This window comes from Lemur catta, chromosome 2, assembly GCF_020740605.2.
Source record: "Lemur catta isolate mLemCat1 chromosome 2, mLemCat1.pri, whole genome shotgun sequence".
NCBI lineage: Eukaryota > Metazoa > Chordata > Mammalia > Primates > Lemuridae > Lemur > Lemur catta.
Window position 1 is genome coordinate 23,606,354 of NC_059129.1, and position 23,418 is coordinate 23,629,771.

A 23,418-nucleotide genomic window follows, 5' to 3' on the forward strand; every position below is an offset into this window, starting at 1 on the left:
TTGGCCTCCCTGAGTGCTAGGATTATGGGCATGAGCCACCGCGCCTGGCCGTTTTAAATGTTTTTTATAACGGCTACTACAAAGTTTGAATAATCACCTCCAAATAAAATTTTAGCACATTAAATTTTGCAATTCATATTCTTTAACAAGTGTAGTCTAACTTACAAATGAACTATAAATACAAAAAGTTATATAAAATGACACTGATTAAACTTAACCACCATAACAATTACCAAACTTACCTTTATCTCCAAGGTTATATCGAGATATGGATCAAAAGTATCCGAAACGCCCTTGCAATTTAAACATTTGACTGAAATAAAAATCAAATGCAAAGGATAAGCAAAGTGTAATCATTACAGCAACACCAACTACTGAAATAACAAAATGCCAAGTACTACTTCCAAACTAAAAATTAAAACAAAGTATAATTTTTCTCTGATCAGATTGGACAAAAAAATTTTTAAATTAATACTACACACAATGTGGTGAAAGTGTCATGAATTTGATCCCTCATATGCTACTGGTTGGAATATAAATTGGTATAACTTCTTGGAACGAAATGACAGTATTAAAATTTAAAATATGCACACCCTATGATCCAGAAAGTCTAAGACTAAGAATTTATCCTACATACCTACTTTTACATAGATATAAAGGTATGTGTACATGGATGCTCAATGAAGCACTGATGGTAATAACAACAACTGCAACAAAATAGAAGCAACCTAAATATCCATCTATAGGGGACATTTATGGAATACCACCATAACTGTGAAAGACTCTGTTCAGCCTATGTGTGCTGTAATGCAAAAAGATTGATAATATTAGGAGAAAAATGAAAGCGATACACATAGTATGGTCCTGGTTTGCTCACGCATAGGAAACGACTGGAAGGATATACTACAAACTGGTATAGGGGTTGCCCTTGGGGAGCGGCATGGGAGTCTGGGCTGGAAAAGAGATGTACTTTTCATTATTAACCCTTTCCTACTGTTTGCATTTTTTTTTAAACCACATGCATGTATCACTGAATCAATTTTTAAACAAAAATTTACCTCTAGATCGCAGGTATCCTCCAAATATCTGACAAACAAATGTGGTGGCCTGGGTGTGTCTGTCCAATCTGAAAAACAAACAGTGATATGAAAGAAGAGTTCTCCAAAAACTACAGACGCTATGATCAGATTTTAAAAGCATGTACAATTCCCCAGGCACAGTGGCTCATGCCTGTAATCCTAGCACTTTGGGAGGCCAAGGCAGGAGGATCACTTGAAGCCAGGAGTTCAAGGCTGCAATGAGCTATGATCGCATCACTATACTCCAGCATGGGCAGTAGAGTGAGATTTAATCTCTTAAAAAATAATAATAAAAATTTAAAAAATAAAAAGCACGTACGTTTATAAAAAAACAAGAATTCAAACAGCAGAGCACAAAAAGTAAAAAGATAGTAAATGTGGCAGCTAGAGAATAGCCCTGCCTGACCGGAACACACAGTTTGGGGAGTGGTAGGAAAAGAGGGAGCACAGCAGGAGCTACATTATAAAGGGACTTTGAAATCAAGGCAGGAATTTGGTCCTGAAGCACAAAGAAGACCCCTCAGCAGGCTGTGACCTGCGCAGGAGGATGGCTGGGGAAGGTAGGGCGTCATCCTCCGTGTCCTCCGTGCGGAGTCTATCACCACCTAGACAATGAAGGCCTGGCCCCTTCCCAGTGCTGGGGCAGTGGGAATGCAAAGGGAGGTTTACCAGGTGTGTTCAGCCAACAGCAAGCAGGTTAGCACTTATCTAATTGTCTCCCCATCTTCCTCTTGAGTCTATATTTAGGTTTTAAGGAAAAAGCTACAGGAACTGGCCAGAGATATAGATAGAAGCCGGAAACAAATACAGATTTCCAAGGCTAAGGGTCAACAAAGAAAATGTCAGGTACAACTGAAAAGTGGCAGCAGCTAGTTTTAAATCTGCAGAGGTATGTTGATACTCAGAAATTAAATAACAGCAAGACTACTGTTCATCTCCTGACATCTATAATTGAGTAAATTCAAACTGTTATGGTAAGCATATCTTTTTAAATTTTAACCATTTTAAAATAATGCAAATCAACTAGGGAAGAGACAGTGCACAACTAAAAGGTAAAGCAAACATGGATCTATGAACTCTCAACATAAAAGGCAAAACAGCCAGGCACAGTGGCACAGGCTCATAGACCCAGCTACTTAAGAGGCTGTGGCAGGAAGACTCCTTGAGCCCAGGAGTTCAGGACCAGCCTGGGCAATATAGTATGATTCTGTCTCTAATTGAAAAACAAAACAAAACAAAACAAAAGCAGGCAAAACTGAATTTTGATAACCAGAGACACAATGACTGATAATTGTACTTACTTATTGCTGCCATTCAAGCAGGCTTTTTGCATAGCATCAACAGTGTACTGAAGAAATTCATGGGCATCTTCTTGGTTTCCAAAACGGAAATGTCTAGCTATACCTATAAAATTTAAGTAGGGACAGGGCTTTATCATTACATATAATAAGCCTAGGCTATACCCCCCAAAATGTATCTTATAATATGGTGGTTAGAAACCCCTCGTATGATTATCTTATGAGGAAACAGCACTAACATACGCTACCCTGAGAATAGCCAGGACCACGTCCTTTAGACCATTAAGAGCCCACAAGGGCCAGAGCTTTTGAGAGTCCTGAGAGTAGCCACAGAGTAAGACTCTCTTTGGAAACATAATAAAATTATAAATGAATAAATTCAACAGGGGCCATATTGTCTCAAAAGTATGTCCAAAATCTTATGCTAGTGCACACATTTTAAATTAGTGCTAGATCTCCATAAGACAATCCACGCAAAACAAACATCCAAACCTATCTGAATTCTATCCCAATGACCCACAGAACAAATTATATTCTAACATGCATACTAACATTTCAGTCCTATTTGTAATTGACTAAGCAGCTGTAAGACCAAACTATTAAAAAATTATAAATAAAAAACATTAAAAAAATAAGCAACATCACAATATATTATATATTAAATTTTATGTGTATACATGTATAAAAACATATGCCAGCTTGAATCACATGAAATTGCCAGTATTCCACCAGTTTTGACCTCCAAAAATGGCAATTTCGTGATTCAACTGTGTGTGTGTCTGTGGACACATGTACGCACACACACACACAAAATGGCATTTTCTTGAAGAACAGATTTCGAAATATTACCCATACCTGCTATCTATGTATGTATAAACATAAATCTGTGTATAAATAACCAAAACCTGCCCTGGCTAAAATTCTGCCAGGCTCCAACAATGCTTTAAAGATTTTTGCACTGTCTCTTGTGGCCTGTCAATAATGCCAAGGACTAATATAACACCTCTTTAATCGTCAGCAGCTTTTTAGGCAAAAGGATTATAATTATGCACCCCCCAATTACCCAGCTAGAGGCCAGATTAAGCGTTATAGTTTTTTTAAATTTGTATGCCTTTATTCCAACTCAATTAAGATGATATAAAAGTTTATCGCAAAAAACAAAGAAAGTGCATAAGAAAATTTCATGCAACCAATTGATTTAAAATTTAAAAACAGAAAAAGTGAAATTTATCAACAAATTTGCTAAGCTATGAGTTTAAGTTTTTCTTTAAAAGCACAATTGACTTTATTTTGACAATTCTGACCACTATGTATAGTATAATATTCACTCACCAAATTAAAACTAATTAAAAACTATCTGAAGAAACCTGTGGGACAACATCAGAGTATTACTCAGCACAGAAATCCAAATATCTCGGGAAAAAAACATTGTAAAACTTACCAATGATTTTATTAAGACAAATTGAGTTTAAAATAATTTAAAATTTGCCTATATTGTGCTCCTCTCGGCAGCACATATACCAAAATTGGAACGATCCTTGGCCCCTGTGCAAGGATGACACGAAAAAAATAATTTGCTTATATTAAGCTGAACACTGTTTTCTTTATTATATTGTCATCTTTTGCTTTAAGGTTTCAAAATGAGTTCATACAGCAAAATGTTTTACTAAAAATTTGTTATTAATTACAGACCTATCCATGTATGATAAAATGTATTTATTTGTTTTGTAATACACAAGGGGTTCTTTTTTTTTTTTTTAACCACTTAGGCCATTAAGACTAATTAATATTTAGCTAATAAATATTAATATAAGCTACTACAGTTAGTACTTACGCCGCATCTCATTGATGACAAACATTGGTTTAATAACGTCCCCAGGATTATTGAGTGCCTGGGTAATATGCGCTTGCATTGTGCACATCATACAAAATCCTTCTGCATGACCTGAAAGATAATAGATGATAATCATCCAAATTAGCAAAATATGACTATTCATACACATCAACTTAAATTATAAATAAGGGGCACACACCTGAAATGAAATAATAACTGCTACTATGTGCATGCACTGAGTTATCTACTTTTATTTATTTTCATTTAGTTCTCTAATAAACCTAAGTGTACATTGTCTCTATTTTATAAGAAAAAAGCTCAGAGAGTTAAAAATTTGCCCAATGTCAAAGAGTTATTATGTGGCAGACTCAAATCATATTCTTTGTCATTTCAAAACCTATGTATGTTCTTAGCTACTCTCTATACTGGAAAAACAAGATTCTTTTTTTTCCTCATACTACGATTTGTCTCAAATAGAAAAAGAATGTCTCCCATAGCAGAGCTTAGAAATCTCTGTGTAAATAATCTGGCTTTGTAAATAATCTGGCGTTGTTGGCCACAGACGGTGGTCACTATTCTTTTTCTTTTTTCTCGTATTCTTTTTTTTAAAAACAACTTTTTAAAAACATAGGTTGGGCGTGGTGGCTCATGCCTGTAATCCTAGCACTCTGGGAGGCTGAGGCGAGAGGATCGCTTGAGGTCAGGAGTTCAAGACCAGCCTGAGCAAGAGTGAGATCCCGTCTCTACTAAAAATAGAAAGAAATTAGGTGGACAACTAAAAATATACATAGAAAAAATTAGCCGGGCATGGTGGCACATGCCTGTAGTCCCAGCTACTTGGGAGGCTGAGGCAAAAGGATCGCTTAAGCCCAGGAGTTTGAGGTTGCTGTGAGCTAGGCTGACGCCATGGGCATTCTAGCCCAGGCAACAGAGCGAGACTCTGTCTCAAAATAAATAAATAAAATAAACATCATTCTCAGCTCATGCTAAGTGATGCCACTGGCATCTAGTGGGTAGAGGCCAGGTATGCTACCCAATACCCTACAAAACACAAGACAGCCCTCCATAACAAAGAATTACCCAGACCCAAACGTTAATAGTACTAAGGCTGAGAAACTCTGCCTTGGACTAAAGGCTGCCCAGACCTACTTAATAAAGCTTAAAACTCCTTGAAAGGATCAAACTATTTCCAATTAACTGTGTCCCACAATAAAGGTCAAAAATATTTAAGGGAATAAAAAAATTCCAGCACCAAACAACATAAAATTCATGATGTCTAACATTCAATCAAAGAATACAAGACATGCAATACCAGTAATAAGGAGAAAATAAACAGAAACAGACCCAGAAATAACAGATAATAGAATCAAAAGACAATGACTATTAAAAAAGATATCATAAATATATTCATATGTTCAAGGAGGTGAAAAACGCAAGAGCACTTTAAGGAGAGACATAGAAATAGACCCAACTCTACTTCTACAGATGAACCATAGAATCTATGACATGAAAAATACACCAGGTGGCATTAATAACAGATTAGACACCACAGAAGAAAAGATCAGTGAACCTGAAGATACTCCTTATGAATAGGAGATATCCATAATGAAACATAAAGAGAAAAAAACCTCAAAATAACAACACAGCATATCAGTGAGCTGTGGGACAATTTCAAGTTGTCCCTAATGTACATATAATTGGAGTCTGAAAGTGAAGGGACAAAAACAAATATTTTAAGAAATAATAATTATCTAAAAAGAGAAAGCACAAGGGAGGTTTTTAGGGTGATGAAATGGTTTTGTACCCTGACTGAACTGGTTGTTTATATGAATCTATACATGCATTAAAATTCAGAGAACTCTTCACCAAAAAAGTTTAATTTTACTATAAGTATAAAAATAAAAGTTTTAAAAAATGACTGAAAGTTGTCCATATTTGATGGAAATAGTAAATGCACAAGAACCTCAACAAACCCTAAGGAGAAGAAACAAGAAAACTACACAAAGGAAAACTCAATCTGCGTACAACCAGAGATAAAAATCTTAAAAGCAGCTAGAAATAAAAAATATTGCATACATAGGAACAAAGGTAAAACTGACAATAGGCTTCTTGTAGGAAGCAACAAAGGCCAGAAAACAGTGGAGTAACATCTTTCAAGTATTAAAAGAAAAGCAACGTCGACATAGAATTTTATACTCCATGCAAATACAAAAGATAAGTCCCAGCTACTCAGGAAGCTGAGGTAGGAGGATCACTTGAGCCCAAGAGTTTGAGGTTGCAGTGAGCTATGATCATGCCACTGTACTCTAGCCATGGCCAGGGCAACAGACTCTTGTCTCAAAAAAATATATATATATTGTTTAGATGTCAATTCATATCAAATTGATTTACAGATTCAGCACAATCCCATTCAAAATCCCAGGAAGCTTTTTTTGTAGAAATTGACAAACTGATTCCAAAATTCATTTGGAAATACAAATGACTATGAATGGCCAAAACAATTTGGAAAAAGAGCAAAGTTAGAGAACTAAACTGATTTCAAAACTCGTAAATCTATAGTAATCAAGACACCATGTTACGGTGTCAAGATAAACAATGGACCAGTATAACAAAATAGAGTCCAGAAATAGATCTATATGTATATGGTCAAATGATTTTTTTTTTTTTTTTGACACAGAGTCTCACTCTGTTACCCAGGCTAGTGTGCCGTGACGTCACCCTAGCTCACAGCAACCTCAAACTCCTGGGCTCAAGCAATCCTACTGTCTCAGCTTCCCAAGTAGCTGGGACTACAGGTATGTGCCACCATGCCTGGCTAATTTTTTCTATATACATTTTTAGTGGTCCAGCTAATTTCTTTCTATTTTTAGTAAAGACAGGGTCTCGCTCTTGCTCAGGCTGGTCTCGAACTCCTGAGCTCAAAACAATCTGCCCACCTTGGCTTCCCAGAGTGCTAGCATTACAGCTGTGAGCCACCGTGCCTGGCCATGGTCAAATGATTTTTGACAAAGGTGCAAAGATAATTTAGTGGAACAGGATTATCATTTCAACAAATGATGCTCGAACAACTGGATATCCATATGCAAACACATGAACTTTTCTATTCTTCACATCACAAACAAAAATTAACTCAGAATGGATCACTCACCCAAATGTAAAAGCTAAAACAGTAAGACTTCTAGAAGAAAATACAGGGAAAATCTTCGTGACTGCCAGTTAGGTTAAGATTTCTTAACACAGCACCAAAAGCACAATTGATAAAAATAATAATAATGAAATGGAATTTCTCAAAATAAAAAAAACACAATCTTTAAAAGACACTGAAGGATGAAAAAACAAGTCTGAGTCCATTTTATAGAAGACATATCTAGAATATATGAAGAATTCTCAAAACACAATAAGAAAACTACCCAGTTCTAAAATGGGCAAAAAAGGTCTTTTTCCATTCAGGGACACTAACCCATTCCACTCTCTCTGGAATGTAATATTAAAAACTAAAATAAATAAAGATATTGAAAACTTTTTCAATATTAAAGAAAAAAAGAATGGGCAAAAGACCTGAATAGGCATTTTAGTGAAGCAAATATACAAATGACAAATAACCACATGAAAAGATGTTCAGCATCATTATTCATTAGGGAAGTAAAAATCAAAACTACAATAAGATACTACTAGGGGGGAGCAAGGGCAATATACGTAACCTAAACTTTTGTACCCCCATAATATGCTGAAATTAAAAAAAAAAGATACTACTACACTACACACCTATTAAAATGGCTAAAATTGAAGACTGACTACAGCAAAGTATTGGTCAGGATATGGAGCAAATGGAACTTTCATTCACTGCTGGAGGGAATGTAGAACACTGAAATCCCTTTGGAAATAGTTTAGAAGTATCTTAAAAAGTTAAGCACACGCCTACCACAGGACCAAGCCATTTACCCAAGAGAAATGAAAACATGTCCTAACAAAGACTTGTTTGCAAATGTTTATTGCAGCTTAATTTGTAATGACCCAAAATGGGAAATAACACAAAAATCCATCAATAGGTGAATGGAGAAACAAATTGTGATACATCCATACAATGGAATACCACTCAGTAATAAAAATGATCTATTGATACATGCAACAAGTAGAATAATGCTGAAATAATTATGCTGGATGAAGGAAGCAAAATAATAAGAATATACACTGTATAATTCCACATAAGTCACATTCTAGAAAATACAAGCTAATCTCTAGTAACAGAGAAAACATAGTGGTTGCCTGGGGTAGAGGGGATGAGAGATGGGAGAAAAGGTAGAAGGGGTGATTTCAAAGGGGCAGCAGGAGGCTTTTGGGGGTGATGAATATGTTCATTATTTTAATTGTGCTGATAGTTTCACAGGTATATACAAATGTCAAAATGCATCAAATTGTATACTTAAATATGTACAATTTATTATGTACCAGTTATACCTCAAAGCTGGGAAAAGAGAGAAAAAGTGAAAACTACCAATAACGTAACACCAGGAGCTTCTGAATTTTATCTTGGTCCTCCCTCTTGCTGTCCTGGCCAGTTTAATGAACTACTTTCATTAAACGTAAAAGTGATAGGAAAACTGTCTGTGGAAAATGAATTATGGACTTAGGGAGAAAATGAGGGCAAACAGAACTTTCATTCTTTAATTTAAAACCTCTTGGCATAATAATAAACACCTCTAGGTGGTAAGATTCTAGGTGATTTTTTTTTTTTTTTGGTTTCTTTAAATTTTTCTGTACTTTCCAAATTCTTTAAAAGCATTACTTTGCTCTGAGGGGAAAAAAAAAAAACCAGTTTCAAAAGAATCAGTTTAAATTCTCCATTAAGAACTACTCAAAAAGAAACCAAGTTTTCCATCCTAATAACTAATGAATAGTACCAGAACATGCATATATGAATTTGATTAATTTAGATCTAATTAATTTAGATGAAAGAACAGGGAGCCTCCATTTATAAAAGATGAAGGATATTTATGATATATGTAGAAGGTCAAAACCTCAAAAGCACATGTTCTAAATTTTGAATTTTGATAGTCAACCACTGCATTGGTTTCCATTTAATTAAAGACATTTTAGTAAGTTTTAACTGATTTCCTGACCTGTGGTTTGAAGAGGGAGCTCTCAAATGGTAAGAAAATCCTGCATGAATTCTAGGAGGTTGGAGGCAGCAGGAAGAGGGTTCCTCTCCTCTAAGGCTTATGAGCCTGTAAATGAATCAAGCCTTCCAACATAGGATGAATGTCAGGAGGGGTAGGATGTCTTAACCCTGCTTGTCCCAAGTGGTTAGCATCATTTATGTCACTTACTTTTTTTTCTTAAGTGGAGAAAACCAGCAGAGAGTTCAGAAATGCCAAATGTGGATAAAATATGCTTCCTTTTAAATACCTTCATGGGTCAAATTATGTGCAAAATGGCTTTTATGCAACCTGAATACAAACCATAAGATTCTTCCTCCTCGGTTTCTAAAAGAATAACTTCTTAGTCATATAATTCTTGGCTTAATTCTTCACTTTCATTTCAGAGAAAAAAATGAAAGTAGGTTAGCATACCACAATACTACAAAAATATCATAACACAGAACACTTACATGTCTTGGAGTGTTCATGTGATAGCATATAATTGGCGAGAGGTGGCGTGTAAGTTAAACACTGCAATGCTGCATTGGCAAAACAGGTATTGCCCAAATTCTGGAGCCCAGCTCCAACTCTATGAGTTTGTTGCCACTTAAGGCAAATCTTCTCAGATGGGAAAAGAACCTTCTGTGGAGGAGCAATGCCATCACCTAGGGCTAGAAAAATAAATAACAATCATTTAAAAACAAAGCTTTCCATACTACTGAAGCTAAATAAATAGCAACACTCAAACCTGAATGTGAACAAGATTCTAAATCTTACTACCAGCTAAATACAGAGGAGAAGACACATTTTAAAAGACAGAACCCAGAATATGAGAAACTTTAAATGATTTGGTTTCTTCAAAAAATTGCAAGGACAAAAAGGGGAGCACGTTACAGATTAAAAGAAAAGGCCGGGCGCGGTGGCTCACGCCTGTAATCCTAGCCCTCTGGGAGGCCGAGGTGGGTGGATCGCTCGAGGTCAGGAGTTCGAGACCAGCCTGAGCGAGACTCCATCTCTACTAAAAATGGAAAGAAATTATCTGGCCAACTAAAAATATATATAGAAAAAATTAGCTGGGCATGGTGGCGCATGCCTGTAGTCCCAGCTACTCGGGAGGCTGAGGCAGTAGGATCGCTTAAGCCCGGGAGTTTGAGGTTGCTGTGAGCTAGGCTGACGCCATGGCACTCACTCTAGCCCAGGCAACAAAGTGAGACTCTGTCTCAAAAAAAAAAAAAAAAAGAAAGAAACTTAAGAGACATATCCACCAAACGCAAAGTGTAGATCTCATTTTGATGTTGCTTTGAACAAACAATTGCTGAAAAAAAATTATATCACAACCAGAGAAATATGAACATTGACTAGATTTTTAATATAAAAACATTTTTAATTTTTAGAAAATAATCTTTTAAACATATAACACTAAAATATTTATAGATGAAATATGAAGTATTGAATTTGCTTTAAAATAATAATGGAGAGGGGGTAAGTAGGTGGAGGTATAATTGGCCATGAGTTGGCAAATGTCAAAGCTGGTTGATGGCTACATGAGAATTCACTATAATAACTCTCTTATATCTACTTAAAATTTTTCATAATAAACAGTTGTAAAAATAAACACCACAATCAATAGAAAGTTCAGGGTAAGTCAAGTCCCTATAACATCTGCTATGGATGCTAATTCAGTACCACCACTATCACCGTCCTCCTCACCATCACCTCATGTACTGAGCCCTTATGAGGAGTCACACAGTCTCAATCCTAATGGTTGGTACTGATGTCATTCCCATTTTACCACGAAGGAAACAGGCGTTGAATTCAGGCTGTCAGATGCCACTATAAACACTTGTAAATATATTATACTATATGTGACCTAAAAAGGTTTTCTCTATTTTCAAGACGTATACACAGATTTATGTATACTAACAGAACTCAGGTGAAGCTCAAGAAACAAATTATTTAGGAAAGTTCAAAATCATCAATAGCAAGACTAATTTTTCAAAGGCTTGCCAGTTCCTCAGTGCTACACAGTGATGAGATGCTCTATAGATGATTCTCTATTTGAACAGAAATATTAATGGTTACTTAAGTATGCAAAGATAGGCTTTGGTCTGGTGGGGAATGGAGAGCAAAATTAGGAAAAGAGAAACGAGTCTGTGGAGAATGGGACAAGGACTCTAAAAAGGGGCAGAGCAGGGAGATGTGAGGTAGGTCCTAAGGAACACAGAGAGAAAGGAGCCCCAGCAACATGATCAAAGGCTGATGAAGCCAGTGGAGAAAAGGGTCCTACGGGAAAGTCTTGCAGGTCAGGAGCCAAAGGACTTTAAACCACTGTGTGAAATACTGATTAAGTTGTGTTTCATGATATAAACTCTCCCTCAAAAAACACCTGCAGCAAACCACATCACCCACTCCCACATCACAATATGAAACTAAGAGGACTCAAAACAATATGAGGATCAAATTATTTTAAGTCAAACAACATTCCAAGTAGGAACTAATTCTATTACCTTTCTTTGCATTTCAAATCTTGAAGTCTTCAAATCCAAAAGTCTTAGAAGTACCAACTAAAAGTGTCAATGTCTCATTTATCTGGATGAGTTTCAACAAATGTAACCAATTTATATTATTTTAACAAATGTAACATTTAAATTATCTGCTCTTTCAAAGAGCTTTATTACTACAGTCAATTTTAACTAGGAAAAAAAGAAAAGCTGGGTAGAGCCCATTTGTCAAAAGGCAATCATTTTTAAAAGACCATTTTTGAATTTTTAAAAGACAGACATCTACCTACTTAGGGAACTCTAACAACAACTGGTTAACTGACAAGTTAATGTCATGTTTGTCTCAATTCACACCAGGATAAAGTTTATCCTTCAAAAAATTAGGAGTAAAAGAAACTACTAATATCCTAGCAACTAAAAATAATCTATCCTGTTGTGATAGGTATGTTAATCACGAACAAATAACCGAGGAAAATGAAACTCATCAAGTAATGCAACTCTGCTGGCCACTCTCGTGGCAACAGGCCTTGCCAAATAGGCCCCTCTCTGAAACTGCCCACCCACTGTCAGCATCTACACGGGAGTTTATGGCAGAGATTCTGTCTTTTAAAAAATAGTACCTTGATCCTTTTGTGGTGATTGCTTTGACTTATCAGGTACAGATGAATTCGAATAAACTACAGCACCAGGTACTGGTCCTAAAGAAAGTGTGTGATTTGAAACGTCATTTAATGAAGACACAGCACCCCAGCTGGCAGAACTTGCATCCATGTCTTCAGGTGAGACTGCCTCAGAACTGCCAGGCTGATTCTGACAGGTTGATGGGTCTGCAGATTCAGAAGCTTTGTCAACTATGGTCATTGTTCAACTCTGCAAAAGATGAAAGCACACATTTGTTTGATAAGCTGAGAAAAGCCATTATTTATCTACTATCAGATCCTGGAGAATTATTCTAGTCATTTTAAATTATTTTCAAACATATCACCCAAATATAAAAACAACAGTATTTTCTAACACTTTTGTAATAATTTCCTTGGGACACTGTGCATCACACTAATCTGAATATATCAAGAATTTTTATTTTAAAAACTTCAATGAAGTATTTGATTAGAACTTCTCATTCTATTCCATTCACCCTAAAAGTCTGATATTTCAGTTTATAATCAGGCACTTTAGTTTCCAACTCTATTTGCCAAGTACCTATTTTTCCTTCTTACTGCTTAAAACCAGAAACATACACACCAAGACATCTGACTAAATCTTCAATTCATATATAATTCCTCAGGGAAAAGGCCTGACTACATGAAGAGAAAATCTAGGCTTAATTTTGTGCTGAAAGTCCAAAATGACATTGTAGGAAATACATTTTTTAAAAAAATTATAATTACAGAAAGTCTCACCTTTGAAACCCATTTTTCTGTAGAGGCTCATTTATATGGTATGTATGACTTTTAAATGAAACCCACAGACATTACTGAAATCAAACTTGAACACAGACACATATTACAAAAGTACTTAATTCTAATTTTCTCTCTGAATCCTAATTTAAAATCTTAGGGCTACCAATATTTTCTGTGTGCTGTGTATTGCGTTAGTTGCTGAACATACATTAACTTGCTTCATTTTCACAATGAACCTATGAGAGACCAGACAGAATCCATAGGGTCTATAAAATGAAGCCACTGGAACTAGGAGCCAGGCTGAACAGTGCCAGCTGGGGTTCCTTCTGGTTATGCCACCTAGTCAACGGAGTACTTTTAGGAATATTTCCGAAATTGCCCAACAGCAGCCAAATGTAGATATGCCACTCCTCTGTCGAAAATCTCTCAGGAGTGCACTGACTGCCCACAGCACAACATCTCAACACCTAGACTTGGCACTGTCTGACCTAGTAACCTCTCAGAACACTCCCCATGTTGTGTTCTCGCCGTACTGAATTTGTTTCTTGTTCCTGCTCTCTCCGGGCTCTGCACATGATGCTCTTTGCCTACTCTTTTCCATCCCTGCACCTTCAAGCCAGTTAACACTGCCATTTCTCAGTTTAGAATTCACTTCCTCTGGGACACTTTCCTTGACAACCTCCTTCCTCCAAGATTGGTTTAGAACCCCTTCTAAAAGCTCCTACAGCACCCTTGTGCTGATGTCTATGGTAGCCCATCAGCATTTACGCCACATCTGTTTTACTTGTTGCTCTATCATGTTCTTATTTATATCCCCTGACCTGGTACAGAGAAAGCTTCCCATACATGTGGTAAACGAATGAACAAATTCTGGAAACAGGAAGCAACTAGCATTCGCTTTTAGCACCAGCTTGTACTCAGTGATTTCTATACAGTATCTCATTTAATTCTTAAAAAACTCTGAACAACAGCCTTTAAAATTTGTTTTAAGAAATATTTAATATACTGTAAAGTACAAACAAGTAATTATCCATACTGTCAAGCGTGGATAATAAAATACCCATGTACCTGCCACTTCAACAAAGATTAGCATGCACTCACTGCTCACAATAAGTTTGTTATTTTAAAAGCTTCAATTTTATTGTTTGTAATTTTTTTTTTTTTTGATACAGAGTTTCACTCTGCCACTCCAGGTAAAGTGCAGTGGCATGATCAAAGCTCACTGCAACCTCAAACTCCTGGGCTCAAGAGAGCCTCCTGCCTCAGCCTCCCGAGTAGCTGGGACCACAGGCTTGCATCACAACACCCAGCTAATATTTCTATTTTTAGTAGAGACAGCATCTCGATCTTGCTCAGGCTGGTCTCAAACTCCTGAGCTCAAGGGATCCTCCCGCCTTGGCCTCCCAAAGTGCTAGGATTACAGGTGTGAGCCACCGCGCCTGGCCAGTAATTTTTAATTAAGATTACCACCCAAAAAAGTACAGCTTTAAAGTTTTTTGATTCTTATGTAGAAACAGAAAAGATATTGAGATATCTTTTGAGATATTACTGAACTGAGATATTACTGAATTATCAGTGAGATATTACTGAACTAAGAAAAAAACTTAATTAAAATTTTAAATCAATTAAAGATGTATGATCCTCATCCATGCAGAAAGCTTGAGCTGTATCATCCAAATAAAGTTTACACTTTCCTCATCTAATAGTCAAAAGAAATTATGAAACAGTGTGGGTGGGACAAAGGAAAGAAAACAAAAGAGGAGGAAGAGAAGGAGGAAGAAGAAAGCCAAAAGAGAGTAATAAGAAAAGGTTAATCCAGCCTTATTTACAATAATATTAAATAGCAGAAACCTTGATTTTCCCAGGATAAACATCCCTTCATGACAATCATTAACAAATAACCAAATAAAACCATTTCACTTGCTCCAATTACTTCTTTGAAGGGAGAAAACCTCCTAAATGAAAAACATTTAAGGAAAACACAACTCACGTCATCAATAAACATACAGCATTATAATTTTCGAAAGACGAACCCAAACCATCCATTCGTCATTTGTATATTCAGCCATCAAGTATCAAACTCAACTCCATTTGCTACAGACATAACCTTTCTTGAAGTCAAACAATGTTGTGTAGGACTTAGGATTCATATGCTATATGTTCTGTACTTTCAACAAAGCTTCTAAATATTACTGTTATAAATATCAGGACTTTTAAGTAACTATTTCAATGAAAAGTTCAAATTTCTCTCAACATCATCTGATGCTATACACAAAGTTTCAAGAGCATGCTTTAAAAAAAACAACAGTGCATAGTGAGGTGTGTCCCCCGCTACTCAGATCATTTGAGCCAAGGAGTTTGAATCCAGCCTGGGCAACATAGAGAGCCCCCTTTTCTACCAAATAAATAATAATAATAAAAAGCAACAACACAAACATGAATCAAGGTTGGATGTGTGTGGAGGAATGAGACTTCACAAGTGTTTCCTTTGCTTTGCGTACTACAATCTCTTACTCAAAAGCCTTAAAATTCACAGGCCTTTATGTGGCATGTCTCCCTTGTGATGATCAAATGCTAGAATGCATTACTCTTTTTTCATTTTTAAAAGAATATCACTATCTGAACATTGTGGTACTCCACATACACTGAGGCAATAATATCAACACATTTAAAAAAAACTGTTACATTCTGTTTCTTCATAAACAATGTAATCCACGTTCTTGTAGCATTTCCAATTTAAGAGAAAAACACACAAACTTTAAATAGACACAACCTTGATTTTAATGATATTTAAGTAAACAAAACAACTAGCCTTAAACTTTACAAACCAAATACTTACTGTAGACTTGAATCAATGATATAGAAAAGAAAGTGAAACTGACCCTAATTAAAAACAAATTAAGTGAAACTGATTATTCATACCCCCTAGGCACACTGAAGGAGTAACACAGTAAAAAGAGTAGAATTATGTTTAAAATTTACAACTCTTTGAAAAATGTTAAGACTCTACAAAAAAAGTATGAGAACCTATAATATTGTTGTTACCTTGAAAAAGATGCGTTAATTAAACAGCTTTTCTATTATTTGAGTGTATTTATTTTAAATAACCAACATGTTTTCCCATTAACAAGCAAGCCCTAAGGCCTCCGTGAATATAAGAGGTGTTCAACAAAAGTAATCTCAACTGCATTCATTACAGACAGGTTAAAGTCCTAGATTGTAAAACTTGTCCCGTCAAATGTTCATTTCAAACATCTGAAACTGATCCCCCCGCCTTCCAGGTAAGTTGTCTCTTCCTGCCCCGAAGATAAAGAACGTGACGGAGGCACACATGCTTTTAGGGACGCGCCGCCCGGCTCCTCCTCTCCCCGCGCCCGCCGCAGCCTCCCCTCGGGGTGCCGCTCCGCCCGGGCTGCCGGCGTGGGCAACTCGGACACTCGGCGGAGGAGCCAGGTGTTCGGCCCCGCCAGGACAGGCCGGGGAGGGGGCGCCCGGGGTGGGAAAGTTTGTCTCTCTGTTAGGGATGGAGTGGGGGTGGGGAGGCGAGCCCGGAGCTCCGAGGGGCGTTCGGGGGCGGGAGGTGGCAGCCACGCGGGGGGCGGCGGGCGGGCCGGGCTCCACGGTCCGCGGCCAGCACACGCCCACCCGGCCGACCCGAGCTGGCCAGGCCGCCCTGGAGCCTCCCGCCAGCCCGCCCGGCCCACGGGCCAAGGGGGCGGGCTGGGGCTGGGGCCGGGTGGGGGTGGGAGAGCAGTGACCATGGCAACCGGGGGGCCCGGCCTCTCCGCGCCGCCCCGTGCTCCTGGCGCCCGACCGCCGCAGCCACCGCCCCCTCCCCAGCGGCCTGGCCCGGCCGGGCGGTGGCGGCGCTGTCCCCGGCGCGGCGGGGTCCCGGGCGGCCCGCGGCTGCGGAGGGGGCGGCGCGCGAGGGGCCGCGCCAGCCCCCCGCGGGCCGCGCCGGCTGAGGGTCGTCAGGGCCAGCTGCGGCCGAGGCGAGCTGGACGCTCCGCGAGCCCCACGCCAGCCTGCGGCAGGCGGGAAGGAGGCGGGAGCTTACCTGACCCGGCTCGGCGCTCGCTCCATCCCCCTCGGCCGCCGCTGCCGCCGCACACAGCCCAGCCGCCCGGCGGGGGACAATGACGTGCCTCCATCCGGGCACCGCCGCCGCCGCCTCCGGGTCAGCGCCGCGCCCGCAGCGCCCCGCCGGGCCGCCAGGGGGCGCGCCAAGGCCGCGCCCCACGCGCCGCCGCCCAGGGGCCGTCGCACAAGAGGCGCGGCGCGCAGCTAACGGGCCAGTCGAGCGCAGGAGGGGCCGTCGCCAAAGGGCTGCGGGCGGGGGCCGGTCTTGCGCGTCACCAGAGCGCCGGCCGGCCTGTGCAGCGAGCGCGCTGATTGGCTAGCGGGCGCGCGGCGCTGGCCGTGGGCAGGGCTCCTTCCGCTGGCCGCTTCGCGAGCGGAGTCGCTCGGTGCGCGTCGGCCAGCGGACCCTGGGCCTGCGCCTCGGCCTTCCAGCGGGCCTGCATGCACTCCTAGGCCCGGGGCGCCTTGAGCCGCAGGACTGGAACCCCCGACCCCCCAAAACGGACCTGGCTCCGTGCAAACCTCTTCCTTGTGCGCTTCCCCCTCTGCGACTACGGCTCGCGTCACTCGGCCTAGCAGATACAGCCCTTAAGTATCCCGGACTGTCCGTAGACTCGCACGCTATTACAAGAAGGGGAGATTTTTAAACCTGGCTCCGGAAAGAGGTAGACCTCTTCACCCTGTCAAGATTTCACCTCAAATCCTAGCATTCTACAGACTTCTGGGGGCAACTGGACCAGCTGTTGCTCTGAGTGCCAACTCCGTACATCCAATTCCTTATTGGACGTAACCACCTCGAGGCCTAACCGAGAACTAATTCGTCGTCTCATCTGCCTCCACCGTGACCCTGCTTTGTTTAAGGACGGGGCACTCTTCTGCACTGACCAGAGCCTTCCTCTCTCACTGTCTCAGATATTTCCAGGCTTTTGGTTACACAGCCCAAGTTAATGCAGACAGGTGGGGACCTAATGCAACCTCAGGACTCCGTTATTGCTAGGGGGTCAAGTAACACATTGGATCCTGACCCACGTCCCTCATTGGGCCCACTGGGCCCACAGGGGTCAGTCACTTCTCTGGTTCCCAAATGTAATATTCAGATGGTCATACTTAGCAGTGGGTTCCTTGACTTGTAGACTAAGAGCTATCATAGCAGAGAAAGCCAAGTGGAAGCCCCTGAAATTGCGCTCTCTGGCCAAGAAAGTAACTCTGCGGGGGGGCGGGGGGAGATGGCAGAGAATAGTGTGGAGGATGTAGGGCTAGTGGTCTCCGTCATGTGCCCATTTAATTAACCAGTCTCGTCCCTGCAAAAACTAGATGGATTGTGGAAGATGACAACGAACTGCTGCAAACTGAATCATCGAAGACTCATCTGGTACCAGCTTAATTCTACCACCACACACTCCATCATCCCTTGGAGTTCTCCTACACCCACAACAGAACAGAGTAGTATCTAGAAGCTGTTAGTCAATCCTCGTTCTGAGCCCCTCAGAGCAAACATGAACCAAGCCCTTTACCTCTTATAGATTTTACTCATAATCACTATGAACAAACAACGAAGAAATAATATAAACACCAAAAAGCATATTAGTCACAAAATATGTTCAAAAGAAGTACTCACCATATTTTGGCACAAAAAAGAAAAGGAAGGAAGGAGGGGAGGGAGGAAGGGACAGAGAGAAGAGAAAGAGAAGGAAAGAATGAAGGGGAAAGAGAGAACGAATGCCTTACCTTCCTTTTACTGTTAGAGTGCTCAGATAACACTGTCAATACATTTGTCCCAGCAGCAGCAGCCCATGCAGAGACTCAGTTATCAGAGGATGCTGTTTGGAAACAAACAAACGGTAAATTCCAGCTCCAGCTTTTATTTATCACTTGAGTTCTCTGAGTCTTGCTTTGCACTCTTATGAAATGCAAGTCTGGTTTATTGTGTCAAAGCCAATTTTACCCTAGTAGATTAACACTTGTTCCCCCCAAACCAACATAAGGCATTAAAGTCCAAAAATTTTCAAGGAGGAATATATTTGATCTTCAGAGGACTAGTGTCTCCTGTGAAGGAAATCTGAGACTGTAGCTGGTCCAATCTTAGACCTAACTTGTTTTTAGATGGCAGATCCGAAGTCACTCCTTCCTGGAGTGAAAAAATATTAATTTAGAACCCAGAATGGGTCATTAGAGATGCTGTGCCCACTTGCCAGAGACTATTTCATTTGGAATCCAGAGGTATACATCATCAGTTACTCCGTTGTCGCAATGCCTCAAATGAGGAAGGTAATACTTACGGGGTGTGGGCGGCATCCAGAAGTGGATGCCGTTTAGGAAAAGTTTTACAAAGGAGGTGACACTTGAAATGGGTCCTTGAGGATTAAGCAGAATTATTTTCTGGACCAATAACAGACAGAAAGTGATGCCAGCATTTTAGGAGCAAATGCCAACTGGAAGCAAATAAAACCTGTCCCTTTCTTAGAACTCCATTGCCCTTGGATGTTATGAAATGTGCAAAAATGAGGACTGATAATACAGTTGATAATAAGGAGAAGATTCCAGAGGTAGTCTGATTTAGTAGACTTGAGGTTTCAAAGGAAAGGAGAAATAGGTATGAAACTCTAAGATTTATTTATCTAACTGTCTAATTGAGCCTATAAGGAAACATATCACTTCCTAGATTTAAAAAAGGAATCCATTCCTGTCTAATTCATGACCAAGAATGCATGCTATCCTAAGGGATTAAACATGGTTCTAGAAGTTTGTCTCCACCACCACCACTGAAACAAGGTATTTCTATCAGAATGGAGACAAACTTATCTTCATTTGCATATTATATGTCTATTTGTGAAAAACAGAAAATAAAAAGACCCATTTATTGAACACTTGAAAAATGTGGCTTGGTGTGCCTAAAGACGTAGATTTTTTTATTTTATTTAATTTTTTCAGGAAAGTGGCTGTTGAAAGCTGAATGTTAAAGAGTCAATTGAATGTAAATGTACTTGAAGCCACTGAACCATACACTTAAAATGGTTAAAATAATGAGCCATATAATTTTTACCACAATAAAAAATTTTAGCTGAAACCCTTATACTAGTAGTATCTAATTAGAAAAATTACAAAAATAATCTTAATCACAAGAGCTCAAAATACTAAGGGATAAATAATAAACTTGAAAAACATGCAGGACCTAAAACTCACAGCCAAGAGAACTAAAGAAATACTTTCAGAATGAGGAGTTCTACTTCAGTTTGTAAAGAGTTAAAGTATAAGGTAATTGATCCCAAAGAGATTCTTTCTGGAACTTAATAAAATGCTTACAGTATGAAGATTAAAATTAATTTACAAATGCAATGCAGTTAGTCCTAAAAGGACTCCTTGTGGCACTTACTAAAATGTTCTGAATGTTCATTAGGGCAATAAAGCTATTTATTCATTCTTTTAACACTTAGCTATGTAGAGCTCCTTTCTCTTGAAACAGTTCACACTTGCATTTAATCAGCAAATATCCACCTAGCATCTACTCCAGAAGTCACGGAGAGAAATGTGGCATTAGTCCCTCCCAAAGAGACTCCGCCCTCAGTGAGCTTTCAGGATATTTATATAAAACAGTTATATAGTTAATGACAATATACTGGAGGGAAGAGAGGGAAAAAATAACATAATGGTGGGGGGAAGTATAATTATTTGGGAGAGGGGCTCACAGTGGGTTTCCCTGCAAGAAGGAACATTGATATTAAACCCTGAGGATTGAGTTGCATGCAATCAGCTATGTGAACTGGCGAGTGGGACTGCTTGGAGAGGAGAGACCCAGACAGATGAGTAGAGAAAATCAAGGGATAAAAGAGCACTTAATATCTAATACACCTTAACAACTATGGGAAGGAAACTTTTTATTTTTTTAGTACAGATGGGGTATCAGTCTTGCTCAGGCGGGTCTCAAACTCCTGACCTCAAGGGATCCTCCCGCCTCGGCCTCCCAGAGTGCTGGGATTACAGGTATGAGCCACCACGCCAGGCACGAGGAAACAATTGACACAACTTTCTGTGGAACAACTTCTCAAACAGAGCTGAACAAATTAAAGGATGCCAAAGGAAGAGCCTCTACCACCAGGCTCAGCATTTGTGTCACTGATCTGCAGAATGACGATCAGCATCTGATAGATGGACTCAAGTATCTCAGGAGCAAAGTGCAAAGTGAGAGAGTTGACAAAGGATAATATTAAAAATTAACAGTTATATAGAGTTTATGTGCTAGACGTTACTTGTAAAGATTTAAACATGTTAACTCATTTAATTCTTACAACTGACCATGTGATGTTAATATTATAAATAAGCACTTCCATTTCATAGATGAGTTAACTGAGGCCAGGGGAGGGTAAGTAGCTTGTTCAAGATCACACAAGCCAGTCAGTGGCAAAATCCGTGGTGTTAAAGCTGTAAGCCAGCACTGTCCAGTATAACTTCCGGCAACAATGATGCAGGCCTGTGCTGTCTAACAGGGTAGCCACAGGCAGGTACAGCTATTGAACACTTGAAATGTGGCTTCATGTGCCTGAGAAACTGAATTTTTAATTTTATTTAATTATAACTAATTTAGGCCAAGCTCAGTGGTTCACTCCTGTAATCCCAGCACTTTGGGAGGCTAAGGAGGGAGGATCGCTTAAGGCCAGCAACTCAAGGCCAGCCTGGGCAACTTAGTGAGACCCTCGTGTCTCTAAAAAAATAATAATAATACTTTAAATGTCCACATGTGGTTACTGTATTAGTGCTTTAAATTATTCTGATTAGAGTATGTTCACTGTAGCATTGTTTAATAATATTGAAAATTTAGAAATACCTTAAAGGGAGGAATGGCTAAATGAACTATGGAATATACACAAGTCCAATGAGGTGAGTGGAGAAAGCTGTTAAGAATTACAAAATTCTGGACATCAGGAAAGGGGGACTGGGGCAAATAACATTGCAAACAATTCAAATCCACTCTTTCTAGGATCTCTGATTTTTTCTGGTCCCCAGCTGATTCTCATGGCCCTGAATAAGCAGTCTATAGCTTCACCGTCCAATAGAAATACAATGTGAGCTACTTATGTAATTTAAAAAATTGACAGTGAGATTAATCTTAGTAATATATTTCATTTAATCCAAAACACCAAAAATATAATCATTTAAACACATGGCACCAACCGCATCTCAGATGCTCAATAGCCACAACTGGTGGGTGGCTACCATATGGGATAGTGAAGGTCTAAAGAATGCTAAACATCAGTTAAAGAGAAGAAACTTCTATATCTACTAAAGGTGAAAATTTTGTAAGGCATATTATCAAGTGATAAAAAGCAAGCTAGACAACTATATGTATGTAACAAGAAACCCCAAAATTCTTTCAGAGTGATATCTTGAGTTTCTATTATATTTAATAACTTCCATCAGAGAAATTCTTTAGAGATCCTTCCACTGAAGATTATCATTATTTATATATATATATTAATATACATCTTTCATTTTTCTTTTCTTTTTTTGTAGATATGGAGTCTCACTCTGTCACCCAGGCGGGAGGACAGTGGTGAGATCGGAGCTCACTGCAGCCTTGAACTCCTGAACTCAAGCAATCCTCCTGCCTCAGCCTCTCGAGTAGCTGAGACTACCAGCATGTGTCACCACACCTGGCTCAGGATTTTGATAGGGAGGCACTGACACAGTAGGGTGAGGAAGTGGGGAAGCGGTAAGAGGAGTATTATGGGTTGAATTGTGTCTGCAAAGAGATATGATGGTGTCCTAACCTTCAGGACCTCAGAATGTAACCTTAGGTGGAGACAGGGTCCTTACAAACTGATCAGGTTAAAGGATCCTAATCCAATGACTGGTGTCCCTATCAAAAAAGAGAAATTTGGACACACACACAAACACACACACACGGGAAAACACCATGTGAAGATGAAGGCAGAGGTCAGGGTGATACATCCTCAAGCCACGGGACACCATAGATTGTCAGCAGCCACCAGAAGCTAGGGGACAGACCTGGAGCAGATTCTCCCTCACGGCCCTCAGAAGGAACCAACCCTGTCAGCCCCTTCATGTTGGTGTTCTGGCCTCCAGAGCTGTG

General features: G+C 39.6%; 1 protein-coding gene across 2 annotated transcripts in view; it reads right to left on the reverse strand.

Annotated features, from left to right (window-relative positions):
• USP42 (ubiquitin specific peptidase 42) overlaps nucleotides 1-17,470 on the reverse strand; it is a 35,570-nt gene extending 18,100 nt beyond the window's left edge. The window contains exons 1-7 of one of the 2 annotated variants that reach the window (XM_045541265.1): nucleotides 17,308-17,390; nucleotides 12,471-12,720; nucleotides 9,820-10,020; nucleotides 4,212-4,322; nucleotides 2,381-2,483; nucleotides 1,059-1,126; nucleotides 243-313 (exon numbers count right to left, since the gene is read on the reverse strand). In XM_045541265.1, the coding sequence (XP_045397221.1) occupies nucleotides 243-313; nucleotides 1,059-1,126; nucleotides 2,381-2,483; nucleotides 4,212-4,322; nucleotides 9,820-10,020; nucleotides 12,471-12,711 (795 nt within the window). In that variant the 5' untranslated portion in view covers nucleotides 12,712-12,720; nucleotides 17,308-17,390. Of the gene's footprint in view, nucleotides 1-242; nucleotides 314-1,058; nucleotides 1,127-2,380; nucleotides 2,484-4,211; nucleotides 4,323-9,819; nucleotides 10,021-12,470; nucleotides 12,721-17,307 lie in introns of both variants that reach the window. The other variant, XM_045541264.1, reaches the window with a different exon arrangement.
• Between the last annotated feature and the right edge of the window lie 5,948 nt (nucleotides 17,471-23,418).